This window comes from Pongo abelii, chromosome 10, assembly GCF_028885655.2.
Source record: "Pongo abelii isolate AG06213 chromosome 10, NHGRI_mPonAbe1-v2.0_pri, whole genome shotgun sequence".
NCBI lineage: Eukaryota > Metazoa > Chordata > Mammalia > Primates > Hominidae > Pongo > Pongo abelii.
In genome coordinates, this window is record NC_071995.2 from 118,562,845 (window position 1) to 118,580,404 (window position 17,560).

Below are 17,560 nucleotides of genomic sequence, written 5' to 3' on the forward strand. Positions count from 1 at the left end.
TTGAGGTCAGGAGTTCAAGACCAGCCTGGCCGACATGGTGAAACCCTGACTCTACTAAAAACACAAAAATATTAGCCGGGTATGGTGGCATATGACTATAATCCCAGCTACTCAGGAGGCTGAGGCATGAGAATCGCTTGAGCCTGGGAGGCAGAGGCTGCAGTGTGCTGAGATCATGCCACTGCTCTCCAAGCCTGGGCAACAGAGTAAGACTCTGTCTCAAAAAAAAAAAAGTAAAGCTCTTTGATTCAAGGAGTTATATAAACACAGGAGGAAGAAAATGACTTCAGGCTAAAGAAAAACAGCAACAAGAAAACACCATCTGGTTTACAACCAAAACAGGTTTGATTGCAATGCCATGATGCTAAACCACAGCTCCACCCTAGTGTTCCTAAGACATTCCAAACAGCTTCCTTGGCCTTTTCTTAAGTCCTTTTAATCTCTAGGTAAACGGAGTACATTTGAGACCAGCAAGAAAACTCCTCACACTGTTGGTAGAAATATACATTGGCACAAACTACCAACACTCAAAATGTACATGACCTTTAACCCAATGATTCATTTCCCAGGAATTTCTCCAGGCACAACACCCACAGAGGCACAGGATGTCCTCTGCAAGGTGTTTACAGTAACAGGGGATTGGAAACAACCTAAATGGCCATCGACAGGAGCCTGGCTTAACAGGTGAATTGCATGTTCACACCACAGACTACTGTGTGGTTCTCTGAAAGAATGGGGTAGGTCCTTATGTACTAATGTGAAACCTCTAAGATAGCACTTTAATGAAATGAAGGTGTCTTGCAGTATATACTGTAGTGTGCTATGATATTTATAAGAGAAAAAACGCCTGAGAGATGTGCTTATTTTTTCTTGTTTTTGTTTTTGAGACAGAGTTTCAGTCTTGTTGCCTAGACTGGAGTGCAAAGGCTTGATCTTGGCTCACTGCAACCTCTGCCTCCCAGGTTCAAACAGTTCTCCTGCCTCAGCCTCCCAGGTAACTGGGATTACAGGCATGCGCCACCATGCCCGGCTAATTGTGTATTTTTAGTAGAGACAGGGTTTCTCCATGTTGGTCAGGCTGGTCTCGAACTCCCGACCTCAGGTGATCTGCCCACCTCAGCCTCCGAAAGTGCTGGGATTACAGGCATGAGCCACCACTATGATATTTATAAAAGAAAAAATGCCTGAGAGAGAGAAACGTGCTTATTTTTTCATATTCTTTTTTCTTTTCTTTTTCTTTTTTTTTTTTTTTTTTTTTTGAGATGGAGTCTTGCTTTATCACCCAGGCTGGAGTGCAGTGGGGTGATCTCGGCTCACTGCAACCTCCACCTCCTGGGTTCAAACGATTCTACTGCCTTAGCCTCCCAAGCAGCTGGGACTTCAGGCGCGTGCTACCACACCCAGCTAATTTTTGTATTTTTAATAGAAACCAGGTTTCACCATGTTGGCCAGGCTGGTCTCAAACTCCTGACCTCAGGTGATCCGCCTGCCTCAGCATCCGAAAGTGCTGGGATTACTGGCGTGAGCCACCACGCCCAGCCTATTTTCTCATATTCTTTAAATATAATCACACAATGGTCACATACATGAACCAACACTGGAAGGATACAGCGGCTGAAAGCAATGGTTGACTCTGGGTAAGGGATCTGAGGATGGGGAGCCAGAAGACTGACTTCTTTTTTTTTTTTTTTGAGACGGAGTTTCACTCATTGCCCAGGCTGGAGTGCAATGGCGCAATCTCGGCTACCGCAACATCTGCCTCCCAGGTTCAAGCGATTCTCCTAACTCAGCCTCCCAAGTAGCTGGGATTACAGGCATCCACCACCACGCCCAGCTAATTTTGCATTTTTAGTAGAGACAGGGTTTCTCCATGTTGGTCGGGCTGGTCTTGAACACCCAACCTCATGTAATCCGCCCACCTCGGCCCCCCAAAGTGCTGGGATTACAGGTGTGAGCCACCACGCCCGGCCAAGACTGACTTCTTAATCTTTATCCCCTAATATTACTTGTAATTTTTACCATATGCCTGCATGTCTTAGTCAACTAAAAAGAAATTTCCATACAACTCCAACGTACCCTCTGGAGTTGAAGACTCCTTTCTGCGGCTGGATGGCGGGGCCAGCAGGCTCATGGCACTGGGCTGGTGCTCTGGCGACCGCACAATGGCGGACATGGCGATCTGCTGCCTCGCGGTGGCTGGCGTGGATGGGTGTGGGTGGTCCGTCGCTTTGCGGTGGGCAGCTGCAGAGAGACCAGGACAATGCCTTTTGGTTAGCTGGGTCGCCTAGAGGACCAAACTAAGCGGACTGTCCCTGGGCTGTCTTTCAAGGACCCAAGACCAAAAGAATATGCGTCACATCAACTTGGCAACACACAGGGGCCATACGTTTTTCAGACATGAGATGTCTGGTCTGAAAGCCTACGGGCCATCAACAAACACACTGAGCTAGTTAGTCTTGGCTGATCTCACTGAGATCAATCCTCTGCCTTTTCCACATCCTTGAGCACTTTGGAGAGAGTGAGCCCCTACCTTCCTCCCGGGCGGACCGGAGCTCGATGCGGGTCTTCTGAAGGGCTTCCTCTAGCTCTGCACAGCGAGCTTTCTCCTTCTCCAGGGCCAGCTTCAGCTCATTGTACTGCAGAGGAACCTGTGTGGGCAAAGCAGGGTCCTCTTTCCGTCGACTAAATAAACCCTAGCAATGGAAACAGAGATATCTCCTAACTCCTGGAAACTGGCACTTGAAACTAGCTAAAGGAAATCTGACTCAGGAGGAGCAAACCACAAAAGCCAGGAGCATACTCACTGTAAGTGTATTTAGTAAAAATGGCATGTGAAGGGGGGGAAGGGTAGGCTTAGCCACAGCCCGTTCCAGTCAGCTGAAAAAAATAGGGGTGCGGAAGTTTTCACCAAGAGGCTTAAAGATGCTTGAATGGCCACCACCTCTTCCTCTAGCATTGCCAAGACAGGAGAGTCATGTCCTGAGTCTTTCCCATTCAAAAAATGGAATCAGGAGAGTATGGAGTATGGAGTCAGGAGAGATGGTTCAGAGGTCACTCTTGCCTTGGAATATGTCTCATGATGCTCAGTTACAAGACACAGAGATGAGTGTTTTGTAAAAGGAAGCAAAATTTTAAAAGGAATGCTAAAATGAGGTCAAAACAAGGGACTTACTCAAAAAAAAATGCAAATGAAAATATTTACTATACATGGAAAAAAAAGGAAAACAGAATAATGCAACTTAAAAAAAAAAGGTAACTAAAAAAAAATAACAATGGAAACACCCTAACTAAATCAAGTGACATAACCAGATAACAGTTCACTGCTAAAATAAAAAAGATTAAATATCATAAGCATAACAACCATATACAGTCACGCAGCATGCAAGAAAATCCTTCCCGTGCAGCCAACGTCTAGTGGGAGGCGGCTTCTGAATGTTGTGCTCATCCCCTTACTGGCATCCGGTGCCAGCAAAGATGGCACCGGAAATATTGAGACAACTGTCGACTTCAGCCCTCCACTCCTTCCTCCTAGGTATTCTAAGTCATCAAGGCCTCTCCTGCAAAACCACTGCCACTGCCGCTATGGTATGCTTCTGCATTTGGAAGGAAACTGCAAGCTTCTTCAAGACTTTTCTGGAACTGAGAACACCTGGCCAAACCTAGTATGAAGGCTTTAGTGGTTTGGGAAAGCATGTATAGATCAGGCTTACGAAAAACAATCTTCTCATGTGCACTATGTATAACCCTGCCCCTAGTTTGTAATTTGTCTCCTGCAATCTAAAAGAGATGTTCAGTACTTGGCAGAGGGGAGAAGTGTCCAGTCAGACGCTTTCAGGCAGGTCACCCCAGCTCCCTGAGTTCTAGTCTCTTTGTGAGCCAATCAAAAGGACTGGACTAGATCACTGTTAAAGTCCTTTCTGGAGTGTGGTACGAGAGACCTGAACTGCTGAAGCCCCATACTTGTGACTTGCTAACTCCCTCTAGAGTCATGTATGCATGACTTAGGTATAAATCTTTCTCTCTGCATACACCCCCTCTGCCCCAGCTGCTATGTGTGTGGGCTGGGGAGGGATTACTTCTTTAACAGAGAAAGATACTATGATTTGAATGGTCATAAACAAAATGTAGTTTGTTAGACTTGATCACTGATATCTTTCAGTAAGACCTATTATAATTATCTCAAAATCTGTTTTTCAACCCAAAATAAAACCAAAAAAAAAAAGTGTACTTTGTTTTCTTCTATGTTCCTATGATTATATATCACAGTGGTGTCCACTGAACCATGAATGATGAGTGAAACTGACAATTCCCACTTTTCAAACACTTTGACTCACCTTTTTCTTTTTAGCAGGTTGGTCCATTTTGGCTTGCAGAAAATCAATGAGTTTGGTTTGTTGAGAAATAGTGCCTTCCATTTTCACCTTTTCATGAGAATAGAGAACCTAAAATTCAAGAAAACAAACTAACCTCAAACCCAGACAGAAGCATACTTTTTTAAAGTTGGTACTTTAAGAAACTAAAAAGTGAAGTTGTTAGGATACTAACATATGAAAATCTAACACAAACAGTACTGAGTCAGTATTTATTTAGTCTCAATTTTACTGCAAAAGAGAAAAAAGATGTATTTATAGATAAATATGTGAAAAAGTAAAAATAGCAACAGGTTCCTTGTAGGTCACAGTCACTATAGAAATCTTCCAACTTCTCTGAATGTTTGAAATCTTTGAAAATAAAATCTTGGGGAAAATACACACAATATGCAGCACAAAGATACTGACCATTTTACCAGATGACTATACAATCATGCTTTGCCTCTGCAGACCATTTTTTTAATTAATTAATTTATTTATTTATTTATTTATTTATTTATTTATTTATTTTCTTGAGACAGAGTCTTGCTCTGTTGCCTGGGCTGGAGTGCAGTGGCGTGATCTCGGCCCACTGCAACCTCCACCTCCCGGGTTCAAGCCATTCTCCTTCCTCAGTCTCCCGAGTAGCTGGGACTACAGGCACCCACCACCACACCAGGCTAATTTTTGTATTTTTAGTAGAGATGGGGTTTCACCATGTTGGCCAGGCTGGTCTCAAACTCCTGACCTCAAGTGATTTGCCCGCCTCAGCCTCCCAAAGTGCTGGGATTACAGGCATGAGTCACTGCGCCCAGCCGTGCAGACGATTTTTAAGCAGATTCCCTCTGCCAGTCCTCACCTGAATGTTTTCCAGCTGATATTCCAGGTCACTTCTTTCTGTCTTCAGTAGATCAGCCCGATCTAGAGCTTCTTGCAGTCCTTGAGTCAGACGGAAAATGTGATTTTTCTGCAGGTCCATCTGCTGCTGTAATTTGGCTTGCTAGTGGGGAGAAGGGCCAGGGAAATGCTTGATACTGCACACAATACAATTTGTTCCCCTGCTGTTCCTATTTCAAACTAATTTCAGGCATGGCACCAGAAGTACAGCTTTTGAAATCATCTCAATTCAGAATTACCAATTGTCATCTATTCCAAAAGGATGCAAGCACAGTTAAAATGAATTTGCACAGAAACCTCTGCCAGCCAACAAGTCCCAGGATCCCTACCGTCACAGGAAGTCCAGGCTGCAGGGATGGCCTTCCCAGACAGAGTTCCAATTGAGGATATTCTGGTACATTAAGGTGAGGATATTTTGGATGGCATGAGCCATCCGAGTCGACATCTAAGGCAGTTCGACTCAGTGCCATGACAACTAAGTTCCAATGTGTCTTTATTTTCTGTTTTCAAGATCTTAATTGTTGCTATGAGAAATTACTCCATGCAGGCAGTGTGGGATACACAAAGAGAAATCACATCATCCCTTACTTAATAAGGGTCCCATCAGGGTGAGAGACCCCAACAAGTACATGAATAACCACAATCATGAGACATATTTCTACAACATCGGGGGAAAAGAAGAAGATCCCAGTTACAGTACAGAGTGTTGGTAAAACCCAGAAAAGAAATTCAATTAAGTATATTGAAAATAGTTTTGTGCTGCAAATCTCGCTCCAATTTTTATAATGGAAGTTAACCAGAAAATAGGACAGGCTATAAAGACGCTGGTTTTGTGGTTCTTTTTCCTAAAACGCATCCATTTCTAAAAAAGCAGGAGAGAGCAGGCATCCTGATGAGATAGTGCTTGATTTTATCCAAACCCTGGATTATAGCTTAACTACACTTACTGTGGCCCAAATAATCTCTTCCCTGGTAGCCTGGGTCCTCTGCAGACTTAGGGACAGAGAGCTACTCAAAGCAATAAAACATTATCACTGGAGATTTCAAAAGGCCTATGGCAGCCCCCAAACTCCTCCATCCCAGCAGGCCCAGAGCCACTGATAATCTCAGCATTTCCTGGCCTCTCTGTCTCTTTGCTTCTCTCTACCTCTGTTTTTCTTTCCATTTATATTCCTCACCTACCCTTCCTCTTAACAGGTAGCTGATTCCCTAAGGCATCGTGTTGCAGTAGAAAGACCCGGATGCTGGATTCTTACAGACTCTGGTTTAAATCCTGACTTTTACACTTATCATATCACTGATACCTGTTAAAGTCTGTATTTATCACCTCTCAGAGCCTCAGTTTCTTCATCTGAAAGTGGGCATACTAGCTTGCCTCATTGGATGACATATTGAACAAAGTGCCCAGTATACAGTAGGTGCTTATTGAATGTTTGTCCTCTCCATCTCCTTTGTCCTTCTTTCTTCCCTCCATTCAGTTAAGGTGCTCCCTCTCATCCTCCCGTCTGCCTTTCCCTAACAGTACTGCCACAAAGGAAGAGCTACCAACCAAAGATCACTTAGGGCTGGGCACAGTGGCTCACACCTGAAATCCCAGGACTCTGGGAGGCTGAGGTGGGAGGATTGCTTGAGCCCATGAGTTCGAAGTGGCAATGAGCTATGATTATGCCACTGCATTCCAGCCTGGGTGACAGAGCAAGACCCTGTCTCTAAAAAAATAAAAACGAAAATTAAAAAAAAAATCATTTGGCCCGTGTACATAATCTGGAATTTCTCAATCAAACCACAGAGCCCCCTAAAATACAGGAAAAAAGGAAAGAAACAGCTAAGATACCCTCCTCCGCAGCATGAGTGATTTCTTCTGCAAATTACCCTCTTTAGTTTCTTCCCACTATTTTAGGACAACATTAATTACTAGGCAGAAACCAGAGAAACAAGTGCTGGGGACGAGAATCTGTTTGGTGACAGCCGAGCCCAAAATATTTTTCTAGAATAAACGCATCAACTGTCCATTAGCTTTCCAAGAAATAGGCTGGTTATTCCCTATATAAAAAAAAAAAAAAAAAAAAAGTAAGCGGGGCATTTCTACTCTATGAAATGTTTTTCAGAAGCATTTACCTGCTTCCCAGAAAGAAGCAAACAGAGGTATATTCATGGGCCAGTGTTAGACTGAAAGAGGGGTCTTAGCTGTGTGTTTAGACCTATCCAACAATTTCACAAGGAAACTGTAAGGAAAAAGACAGGAAACTGGGAGGAAAAAGAAAGGGCCTGGATGATAGAACAAGAGCATGAAACAACCCCAGTGGGCTGGAAGAATGGATCAAGACCAACAAGAAAAACTTCAGTAGGGTGGTATTTTTTAAACTGTCAATGGAATAAATCTAGAACATAAAGATGTTTTTAAGAAAAAGCAAACTTGTGGAAGGGTAGGTAGCGATTTAACAGACCAATGGTGTCAATGATGTGATCAAAACTACCCAAAGAGCACAGGTAATTGGCAGAGGTTTAGAGCCCAGTATGGAGATGGAAAGATCCCAATGTATTCAGTGCTATTCAGACCACATGGACTTGTAGAAACTCTCTGTGGAAAGACAAATCTACCAGAAAAGAACATCCAAAGCTTGACGGGATCTAAAATGTTTCACTTAAAAAAGAGAAGGTGGCCGGGTGCAGCGGCTCACTCTTGTAATCCCAGCACTTTGGGAGGCCAAGGCAGGAGGATCTCTTGAGCCCAGGAGTTTGAGGGCAACATAGGGAGACGCCGTCTCTACAAAAATACTTGAAAAAATAAAAGAGAAGGCAATTTGGAGTGGGAGAGCTATTTGGATATCTAGTTGACTGTCATCGAGATAATAAAACTAGTTATCTCCCAGGAACGTTGCAAGGACCGTAAGAGTTAATTCATGTACTCAGAGAGTCAGTCACATGGTAAGTGCTAATTCAACATTAGTTATTTTAATTATTAATCAAGTAATCTGACTATTAATCAATATTAATCTCCCATTTTGGTTGGAGATATCAGACTACTTTCTAATTTCATGTGTTTCAACGTAATAGAACCAATGGGTAAAAGTGGAAGGTTTTTCGTTCAAAATAAGAATGTTCTAAGAATGAGAGTTGCTGAAAAATGGGTTGAGATGTCCAAAGTCATTGTAAGTATTTAGGCCAAGGTTCAACAGGGCCTACCTATGAGAAGTGTTGGGGAAGGGATCTTCTACCTTGGATGAGAGATGAATTTGACCAGGACTAGCAAATGGACTTTGATCACTGATATTACTTCCAATGAACAGATAGTGGCTATAAAGTGTCATGTTGGCCAGGTGCAGTGGCTCACGCCTGTAATCCCAGCACTTTGGGAGGTCGAGGTGAGTGGATCACGAGGTCAAGAGATCGAGACCATCCTGGCCAACATGGTGAAACCCTGTCTCTACTAAAAATACAAAAAATTAGCCGGGCGTGGTAGCGGGCGCCTGTAGTCCCAGCTACTCGGGAGGCTGAGGCAGAATGGCGTGAACCCAGGAGGCGGAGCTTGCAGTGAGCCGAGATCACTGCACTCCAGCCTGAGCGACAGAGTGAGACTACGTCTCAAAAAAAAAAAAAAAAAGAAGTGTCATGTTGAGAAAGCTTCTGAAGCCATTTTGGGCCCGGGAGGAAAAATGTGAAAGATCCATTAGTAAAGTTTGTCAGGAGCAAGGATAAAGGGAATAGTGCTGGAAATTCAGACTGGATGACATAAAAATTCTTTCAATTCTGAGACTTTGATTCTGGCTCCATTTAAAAGTCTCCTTATAGGCCAGGCATGGTGGCTTATGCTATAATCCTAGCACATTGGGAGGCTGAGGTGGGTGGATCATTTGAGGCCAGGAGTTGGAGACAAGCTGGGCCAACATGGTGAAACCTCGTCTCTACTAAAAATACAAAAAAATTTAGCCGGGAGTGGTGGTGTATACCTGTAATCTCAGCTACTCGGGAGGCTGAGGCAGGAGAATTGCTTGACCCTCAGAGGTGGAGGTTGCAGTGAGCCAAGATCACACCACTGCACTCCAGCCTGGGCGACAGAGCAAGACTCTGTCTCAAAAAATAAAAATAAAAATAAAAAATAAAAGTCTCCGCACCTACGAAGAGGATACTTAGGTGGAAGCCTTGGGCACATATGCTTATGCAGCACACACCAACCAGGAGGCCCTATCACAATGTGGACAATAGAGCATTCTTTGTCCCAGAATGGTTTCAGCTGTCACTGAAATCTGCCTCCGGCTCAATGTCAGCCAGATGTCTGTGCTCAAAAATCTGTGAGGAACATCCTGGGAAACTGGAAATGTTCTCATGTAGGTTAGAAGTGAGAAGGAGGGAACTGAATTGGGATCCCGGCACTCTATTCCTAGAGTCGTCACTGACTCACCACATAACCTTGGACCAAAGTACTAGGCTGTCAGGGCCAACTCGCCCTCTCAGAAGGAAAATAGGACAGGCAAGAGCATTGATTATTTCTGTTCTTTCTGTTTCCAGGATGTGCCTAAAGTGGGAACACTGTCTATTCATTCCAGATAAAAGACCCTAATTCTCTATTTGACCACGAGGTACATTTAACATTTCCATTGTAGTGTTGTTCTTAAGGCCATAGGGTGAATTTCTATGTGTGTTCACCAAATATACATGTGTGTGTGTTTAGTATTAATTTTATTTTTTAAATTGTTTACAGAGGCAAAATACACATGACATAAAATTTACCATTTTAACCATTTTTAAGTGTATAGTTCAGTGGCGTTAAGTACACTCATATTATTGTGTAACCACCACCACCACCATCCATTTCTAGAACTTTCCCAAACTCCCACCCATATTTTTCATTTTAATTTTTCATTTTTATTTTGAGACAGGCTCTTACTCTGTCACCCAGGCTACAGTGCAGTGGTACCACCAGAGCTCAATGCAGCCTCAAACACCGGGGCTCAAGTGATCCTCCCACCTCAGCCTCCTGAGTAGATGGGACTAGAAGTGCACACCACCATACTTGGCTAATTTTTTTTTTTTTTTTTGGTAGAGATGGGGTCTCACTATGTTGCCTAGATTGGTCTCAAACTCTCGGCCTCAAGCAATCCTCACGCCTCAGCCACCCATGTTTTTTAAAGTATCATTCAATAAAATATTTTATACTCACTTGCAAAAATTTCACTATACTTTTCAAACTTAACAGCAAAACAATATTATTTCTATCAGCAAAGTGCCTCAGGAGCTATGGGTATCATGTGACAAAAACTCATCAGCCAGAACAGGGCATTCTGGTTAATTAAACGGTCAGGCTCACTAAGGGTTAAACAGAATACTCTTTGGAGTCCAATTTTTCATTATAAAGTGCATTTGTCCTTGTAGGTCAATCCCAAAGAACAAAGCAGAATCATCAGTGATTCAACACAGAGGGCTCTGGTTGGGGAGTGGGAGGTAGTCATAAATTTAAATAGCCATTCTCAGAGTTCTGTGAAAAGGTACCAGCCATCACGTAAGGGATGGGTTTAGAAGATCAGTCTGAGCTTGTCTATTATGCTTCAAAAGCAGGGCACACATTATTTTTAACTAAATTACCCAATGTTCAAAAACCTTCATGAAATTTGGTACTCAGAATAATCTGATAAAATTCTGCCCTGTGCAGGAAGCTAATTTGCATGGATGTCCTATCGGCATGAAACTTAATATACTTTGGATATTAGCTCTAAAGAACAATTTAACTCAATATTCATTCACCCATGTATTTAATAAACTTCTATTTGGCACACACTTACTATGTGCTTGACACTCTATTAAGCATCACATAGAAGGATAAAAATGACAGAGACCCTCTGGCCTTCATGACACAGTCTTTTAATGTGTTAAATACCTTAAGACAAGTATTATATGATCCCCATACTCTTACTTGAAAATTCTAATTTCAAAATGTCTAATTTGGATCTGACAAATTGTCACTTTCAAAATTCCACCTGGAATGGAAAGCTAACTACTGCACGTTCTCACTTACAAGTGGGAGCTAAGCTATGAGTATGAAGGCATACAAGTGGTATAATAGACACTGTGGATTCAGAAGGGGGAAGGCGAGGAGGGGAGTGAGGGATGAAAAATTACCTATCGGGTACAATATACACTATTTGCGTGACAGGTACACGAAAAGCCCAGACTTCACCACCACACAATTCACCCATGTCACCAAAAAAACACTTGTACCCCTAAAGCTATTGAAATAAAAAAATATTTTAAAGAAATTTGTTTACAAGTCCAGGCAGGGCACGGGGACTCATGCCTGTAACCCCAACACTTTGGGAGGCCAAGACAGGTAGATCACTTGAGCCCAAGGGTTTGAAACCAGCCAGCCTGAGCAACATGGGGAAACCCCATCTCTACAAAACAATACAAAAATTAGTCGAGCATGGTGGCATATACCTGTAGTCCCGGCTACTCAGGAGGCTGAGGTGGGAGGATGACCTGAACCCAGGAAGTCAAGGCTGCAGTGAGTAGTAATTGCACCACTGCATTCTAGCCTGGGCAACAGAGCAACACCAAAAAAAAAAAAGACTCCAGAGAGAAATGAGCTACCAGCCATGAAAAGACATGGAGGAAACCTGGATGCATATGACTAAGTGAAAGCAGCTGATCTGAAAGGCTACATCCTGTGTGATTCCAGATATGCAACATTCTGGAAAAGGGAAAACTATGGAGACAGCAAAAAGATCAGTGGCTGCCAGGAGTTGAGGGTGGGGAGGGATGAACAGGCAGAGTACAGAGGGTTTTTAGGGCAGTGAAACTATCCTGTATGATACGGTAAAGGTGGACAACTGTCATTACACATTTGTCAAAACCCATAGAACGTACAACACCAAGAGCAAACCTAATTTAAACTATGCATTTGGGGCGATGACGATGTGTCAGTGCAGGCCCATTGATTGTAACAAATGGACACTCTGGTACAGGGTGTTGATAGTTGGGGACACTGTGGGAGGAGGAGACAGGGAGTATGTGGGAACTCTCTGTGCTTTCTGCTCAATTTTGCTGTGAACCTAAAGCTGTTCCAAAAAAATAAAGCCTATTAAAAGAAAAAAAAAAATCCACTTGGCCCTTCTCCCAGGTGTTTCACACTCACCTCTTCCAGAAGCCTCTGTTTGAGCTCTCGTTCAGTCTCCAGCTTCTGCTGTAAGCTTCGGGCATTCATTTCAAGCATAGCGTGCTTCTTCTCCAGGTCATTGAGCTAGACATTTGGAAAGATTGGCATAATGCCACATTTAGGAATGTTAGATGCTGACGTTTATGAATGTCCACGGACCTTCACGAAGAAAGAATATTGAGTTCTAAAGGTCAGAACGTAAAGGTTGCTTTTTTCTAAATACAGAAGTCCCTGTCACTGGTGAGTCTTCCATAGGTTATTATATGAGGATGGAAATTATTTCTAAGGGATGGCTCTTAAAGATGGCTGTGACAAGTTCTAGGAGGATGACTGCTCAAGGACTTATTTATCTGACATGCTTTGGCTGAATTTAATTAAATAATCATATGCTGAATGCTTACTACCTGCATTATAGCTTTTAGGATGAAAGGATAACCAAGCTCTCAAGGATCTTACATCAAGTCAGAAAGGCCCATAACTAGACATGTACACAAATAATGACTGCTTTGTCAGATTATAAGTTTGATAAGAAAGGCTTGGGAAAGAAATTCAACCCAATTAGAAGATCAAGACAATAAGGTATTGCAAAGTCTGGAGCTTTAAAAGATACGAAGGACTTTGCTGCTTAACATTTTAAGAACAGTCAACTAGAAAAAAATATTTTTCACATTAAACATAAAAGGCCTCACATAGCTCTAATAAATCTAGTTTCCTCAGGCTTAAAAAAAATGGTAACCCAGTTTCAGGGAACTCAGGAGTGTTCCTGACTACAGAGCTCTGGCCTTAAATCTAATAATTCTACTTCTATTAATATAAGTATCTGGTAAGAAAATAATCACGGATGTCCATAAAGATTCATGTTTATCATATTGTTCTTTATATGGCAAAATACTGGAAGCTCAAATTTCCAATACAAGTATAATGATTAAAGCAGGTACTTCCATGCACTTTATTTTTTTTTAGAATCACATATTCAAAAAATATTCAACTCAGAAAAAACCTGCAGTTAAATGATTTTTAATAAAAACATGTAAAGCTGTATATATAATGAAAATCTAATTTATAAAAATACATACATATGTCTATGTGTGTATGCATAAACATAAGCACAGACACTGCAAATAAATACACCAATAAAACAACAGCGAATGGGTGACCAGCCATTATTTCCTTTACTTTTCTGTGGTTTCTATATTTTCCACAATGACCCAAATAATTATTTTTCTATCATGAAATAACAAAGTTATAGAAAATATAAAATCAGATTGTTATTTTATTTTGTGTGTGTGTGTGTGCATGAAAAAGAGTGTCTATGTATGCATCTGTGTGTTCATACATAAAATTCCTCTGATCCTCACTTTGGTGATCTGTAACACTGAAGTGCCTGTTCTGTATCTCTCTCAAGATTATTAGCTAAAATCTCCAAAACATCGTTTATGACTATAAATGTAATATGGAGAGGCACATGGATGGAACACGTGTATTTCCGATGTGAAATACTGAGAACCAGCATGCGTCATCAGACCCTATCACGACCCTGAACTGGGAACACGGAGAAGCTGAGCCGCCTATTACTGCAGCAATGGGATGAGCATTAGTCACTGTCACCAAGAACTTCCCAAAGATGCACAGCATTCAATCCATCAAGCCTTCTGGAAATAAGATGCCAGACAACCAAAGAGTAGAACACCCAGATCAAAATTCAAACTTCAAGGGCCTAGACACACAGATTTTAAAAAGTCACTGGCCGACTGTGATCACTGGGTACCCACCTCACCCACCCACGCTACTGCCAACCAAAAATGTCCCATGGTAAGGCAAAACCATGGGACATTTTTGGAGTGCATGAACATATGTTTATGAAATATGTTTGCCATGGATTGCATTTGAATTTTTATCAAGCGTGCCTTTAAAAGAAGGAAACGAAAATGTTTTCCTAAAAAGCAGAAGGGGTGGGCGCTGACCTTGTCAGAGAGGCTCTCGGCCTTCAGCTTCTGCTCTTTGAGAGCCTGCTGCAGAGCGAGAATCTCGGCCTTGTGCTCCTTCACTGCCAGCTCCACCACCTGGCGAGACTCGGTGATCCGCTGATCGGCTCTCGCCCTGCCAGAAAAACACAGGTCAGCTTTTGGTAGCCCCCCAACAGCTGACCTGCGGAAAGAAGGCTGGTCCGTCTCTAATCCTGACGAGCAACTAAACAGGCTGCAGGCCAGAGAGATGCCCAACCTTGACTCTTAGTTCCAAACTGTCTTCCTTTCCAACAGCTTGCCAAGCAAAGATTTGACCCATGTTAGGCTTGGGTAAGGAAAAACAAAACAGGCCAGGCGCGGTGGCTCACGCCTGTAATCCCAGCAGTTTGGGAGGCCAAGGTGGGTGGATTACCTGAGGTCAGGAGTTCAAGACCAGCCTGGCCAACGTGGTGAAATCCCGTCTTTACTAAAAATACAAAATTAGCTGGGTGTGGTGGCGTGCGCCCCTAATCCCAGCTACTCAGGAGGCTGAGGCAGGAGAATCACTTGAACCCAGGAGGTGGAAGTTGCAGTGAGCTGAGATCACACCACCGCACTCCAGCCTGGGCGATAGAGCAAGACTCCATCTCAAAACAAAACAAAAACAAAAACAAAAACAAAGTTAAATGTTTGTGGGTACTCATCAAGAAACTGAAACGAGGTTGGGTGCGGTGGCTCACGCCTGTAATCCCAACACTTTGGGAGGCTGACGTGGGCGGATCACCTGAGGCCAAGAGTTCGAGACCAGCCTGGCCAACAATGGTGAAACCCCGTCTCTAAAAAAGATACAAAAAATCAGTCAGGCATAGTGGCACATGCCTGTAATCCTAGCTACTCAGGAGGCTGAGGCAGGAGAATCGCTTGAACTCAGGAGGCGGAGGTTGCAGTGAGCCGAGATGGCACCACTGCACTCCAGCCTGGGCAACAAAGCAAGACTCCATTCTCAAAAAAAAAAAAGAAAGAAAAAACAAAAGTGAAACTTGAATCTGATGAGTGTCTCCATAAATAATGCTAAAGAATAGAAAAACCAGAAGCAAAATGGGAAAAAAAATCACTTCCCTTTCCCCATTTAGGTATCATGCTTCCTACTTCCACACTTTGGCTTATACAATCTCCTCCACTGGCCATCCCCTCCTTTGCTACTCTGCAAACTCAAATCTTACTCAGCCTTCAAGGATAAATTCAAATGCTATGATCTCCATAAAACTATTTCCACTTTCTCTTCTCAGGAGCAACCTCACCTTGTTCTGTAACCAAAGCATAACTGTATTTCTCTCCTATATATATATATATATATATATATTTTTTTTTTTTTTTTTTTTTGAGATGGAGTCCCACTCTGTCGCCCAGGCTGGAGTTCAGTGGCGCGATCTCAGCTCACTGCAACCTCCACCTCCAAGATTCAAGCGATTCTCCTGCCTCAGCCTCCCAAGTAGCTTAGACTACAGGCACGTGCCACCAAACCCGGCTAATTTTTGTATTTTTTGTAAAGACAGGATTTCGCCATGTTGGTCAGGCTGGTCTCAAACTCCTGACCTCAAGTGATCCACCCACTTCGGCCTCCCCATCTCTCCTAAATATCTGAATCCATATCTCCTCCAGTAGACTCTTAGGCTCTTGAGGACAAAGATTAACAATTATATGTTACTCATCTCAGTATCCCATATAATACCAAAACAGAAAAAAGAAAAAAAAGGAAAAGAAAGGCACGATCTTCCACAATTGCCCTGAAAGCAGACATGAAATGAAAGCAGACTAATGCTAGTCTTCCTGAGAACAGTTCATAATTATACCTTCCATGTATGGTCGTGTATTTCTTGATGCTGAAGCCAGATCCTACCCCAAAAATGATCGCCATAGGTCCCTAGAAACAGCTAGGATAGGAGCTGGACTTGAGGGTGGGAGGGAAGGGGTCTGCGGGAAAACAACCAGAAATTACAATGAGGATGGGGGAGTCTAAGGATTCAGAAGGAAGCTGGAATAGGAGACTTAAACAGCAGTCCCTTACATCAGCAAATACCCTGAGTGGGGAAGCTGGGAGGATCTACAAAAAGGAACTATTTCTACCATTTCTTTTGAAATGTAAGGGTTTTCATCTTTTACCTCCTAACTTTTGGAGCTCAACTGAATTTTGCATAATCCATCTGACATATTTAGTTGAGCCTACTATGGCCAAGCAAATGTGAGAGATACCCAAGTGAGTGTAATACAGACTAATTCGAATTGATCGATATTTCTATGGATAGCTAATCTTGCTTAAGGAGTTCAGAGAATCACAGGAAGGCAAGTTTCAGAGGAAGGTGACATGAGCAAGTTTATGAAAAATTGATCCAATTCAGCTGTGCAGACAGGAAGTCACGGGGCACACACTAGCCCATATCGTGCCTTTGTACAAACTGGAAAGCGGCACCCGTCCTTCTAGACCATTTCTTTCCATCTGTGAAATGTCACCACGTACCAATTTTGTCAGAGAGAAAACACTTTTCTGCCATGAGCTGTGTAAAACTGTCATAACAACTCTTCCAGTCTATGACATCTTTAATGTGACCAGCAACACTTAGAGCTATGGAGTACGCCATTGTGCCACTGTGGCCCCGCAGGAGGGGAAATCTATACTAGGGGAACTGTGGAAACAAAAGTGAGAAAGCAGAAGAACGATACTGCCTGAACTGATTATTATCATTTCCTACTAAGAAAGGAAAAAAAAAAAAAACCAGCCAGGCGTGGTGGCTCACGCCTGTAATCCCAGCACTCTGGGAGACCAAGGCAGGTGGATCACTTGAGGTCAGGAGTTTGAGACCAGCCTGGCCAACATGGTGAAACCCCGTCTCTACTAAAAATACAAAAAAAAAATTAGTCGAGCATAGTGGCGTGCACCTGTATTCCCAGCTACTTGGGAGGCTGAAGAAGGAGAATCCCTCCCACCCTGGAGGTGGAGGTTGCAGTGAACTGCAATGGTGCCACTGCACTCCAGCCTGGGTGACAGAGACTCTGTCACCAAAAACAAAAAAAAAACAGAAAAAACACTAAACTATTCTTGTACAGCAGTGGTTCTCAACTGGGGACAATGGAGACACAGGGGATATTGGGGGCAATGCCTAGAGATATATTTGTTGTCACAACGTGGGAAGGGGTTGTTGGTGGCATCTAGTGAGTAG

The 17,560-nt window shown here is 42.9% G+C and overlaps 1 protein-coding gene across 8 annotated transcripts in view; it reads right to left on the minus strand.

The window, feature by feature from the left end:
* CIT (citron rho-interacting serine/threonine kinase) overlaps positions 1-17,560 on the minus strand; it is a 189,867-nt gene that overhangs the window by 30,609 nt on the left and 141,698 nt on the right. For 4 of the 8 annotated variants that reach the window (XM_024256949.3, XM_024256948.3, XM_063712267.1 and 1 more), the window contains exons 27-32: positions 14,361-14,496; positions 12,376-12,480; positions 5,209-5,349; positions 4,335-4,442; positions 2,531-2,648; positions 2,077-2,241 (exon numbers count right to left, since the gene is read on the minus strand). In XM_024256949.3, coding sequence (XP_024112717.2) covers positions 2,077-2,241; positions 2,531-2,648; positions 4,335-4,442; positions 5,209-5,349; positions 12,376-12,480; positions 14,361-14,496 — 773 coding nt within the window. Of the gene's footprint in view, positions 1-2,076; positions 2,242-2,530; positions 2,694-4,334; positions 4,443-5,208; positions 5,350-12,375; positions 12,481-14,360; positions 14,497-17,560 lie in introns of all 8 variants that reach the window. The other 4 variants (XM_054528305.2, XM_002823846.6, XM_024256946.3 and 1 more) reach the window with 1 other exon arrangement.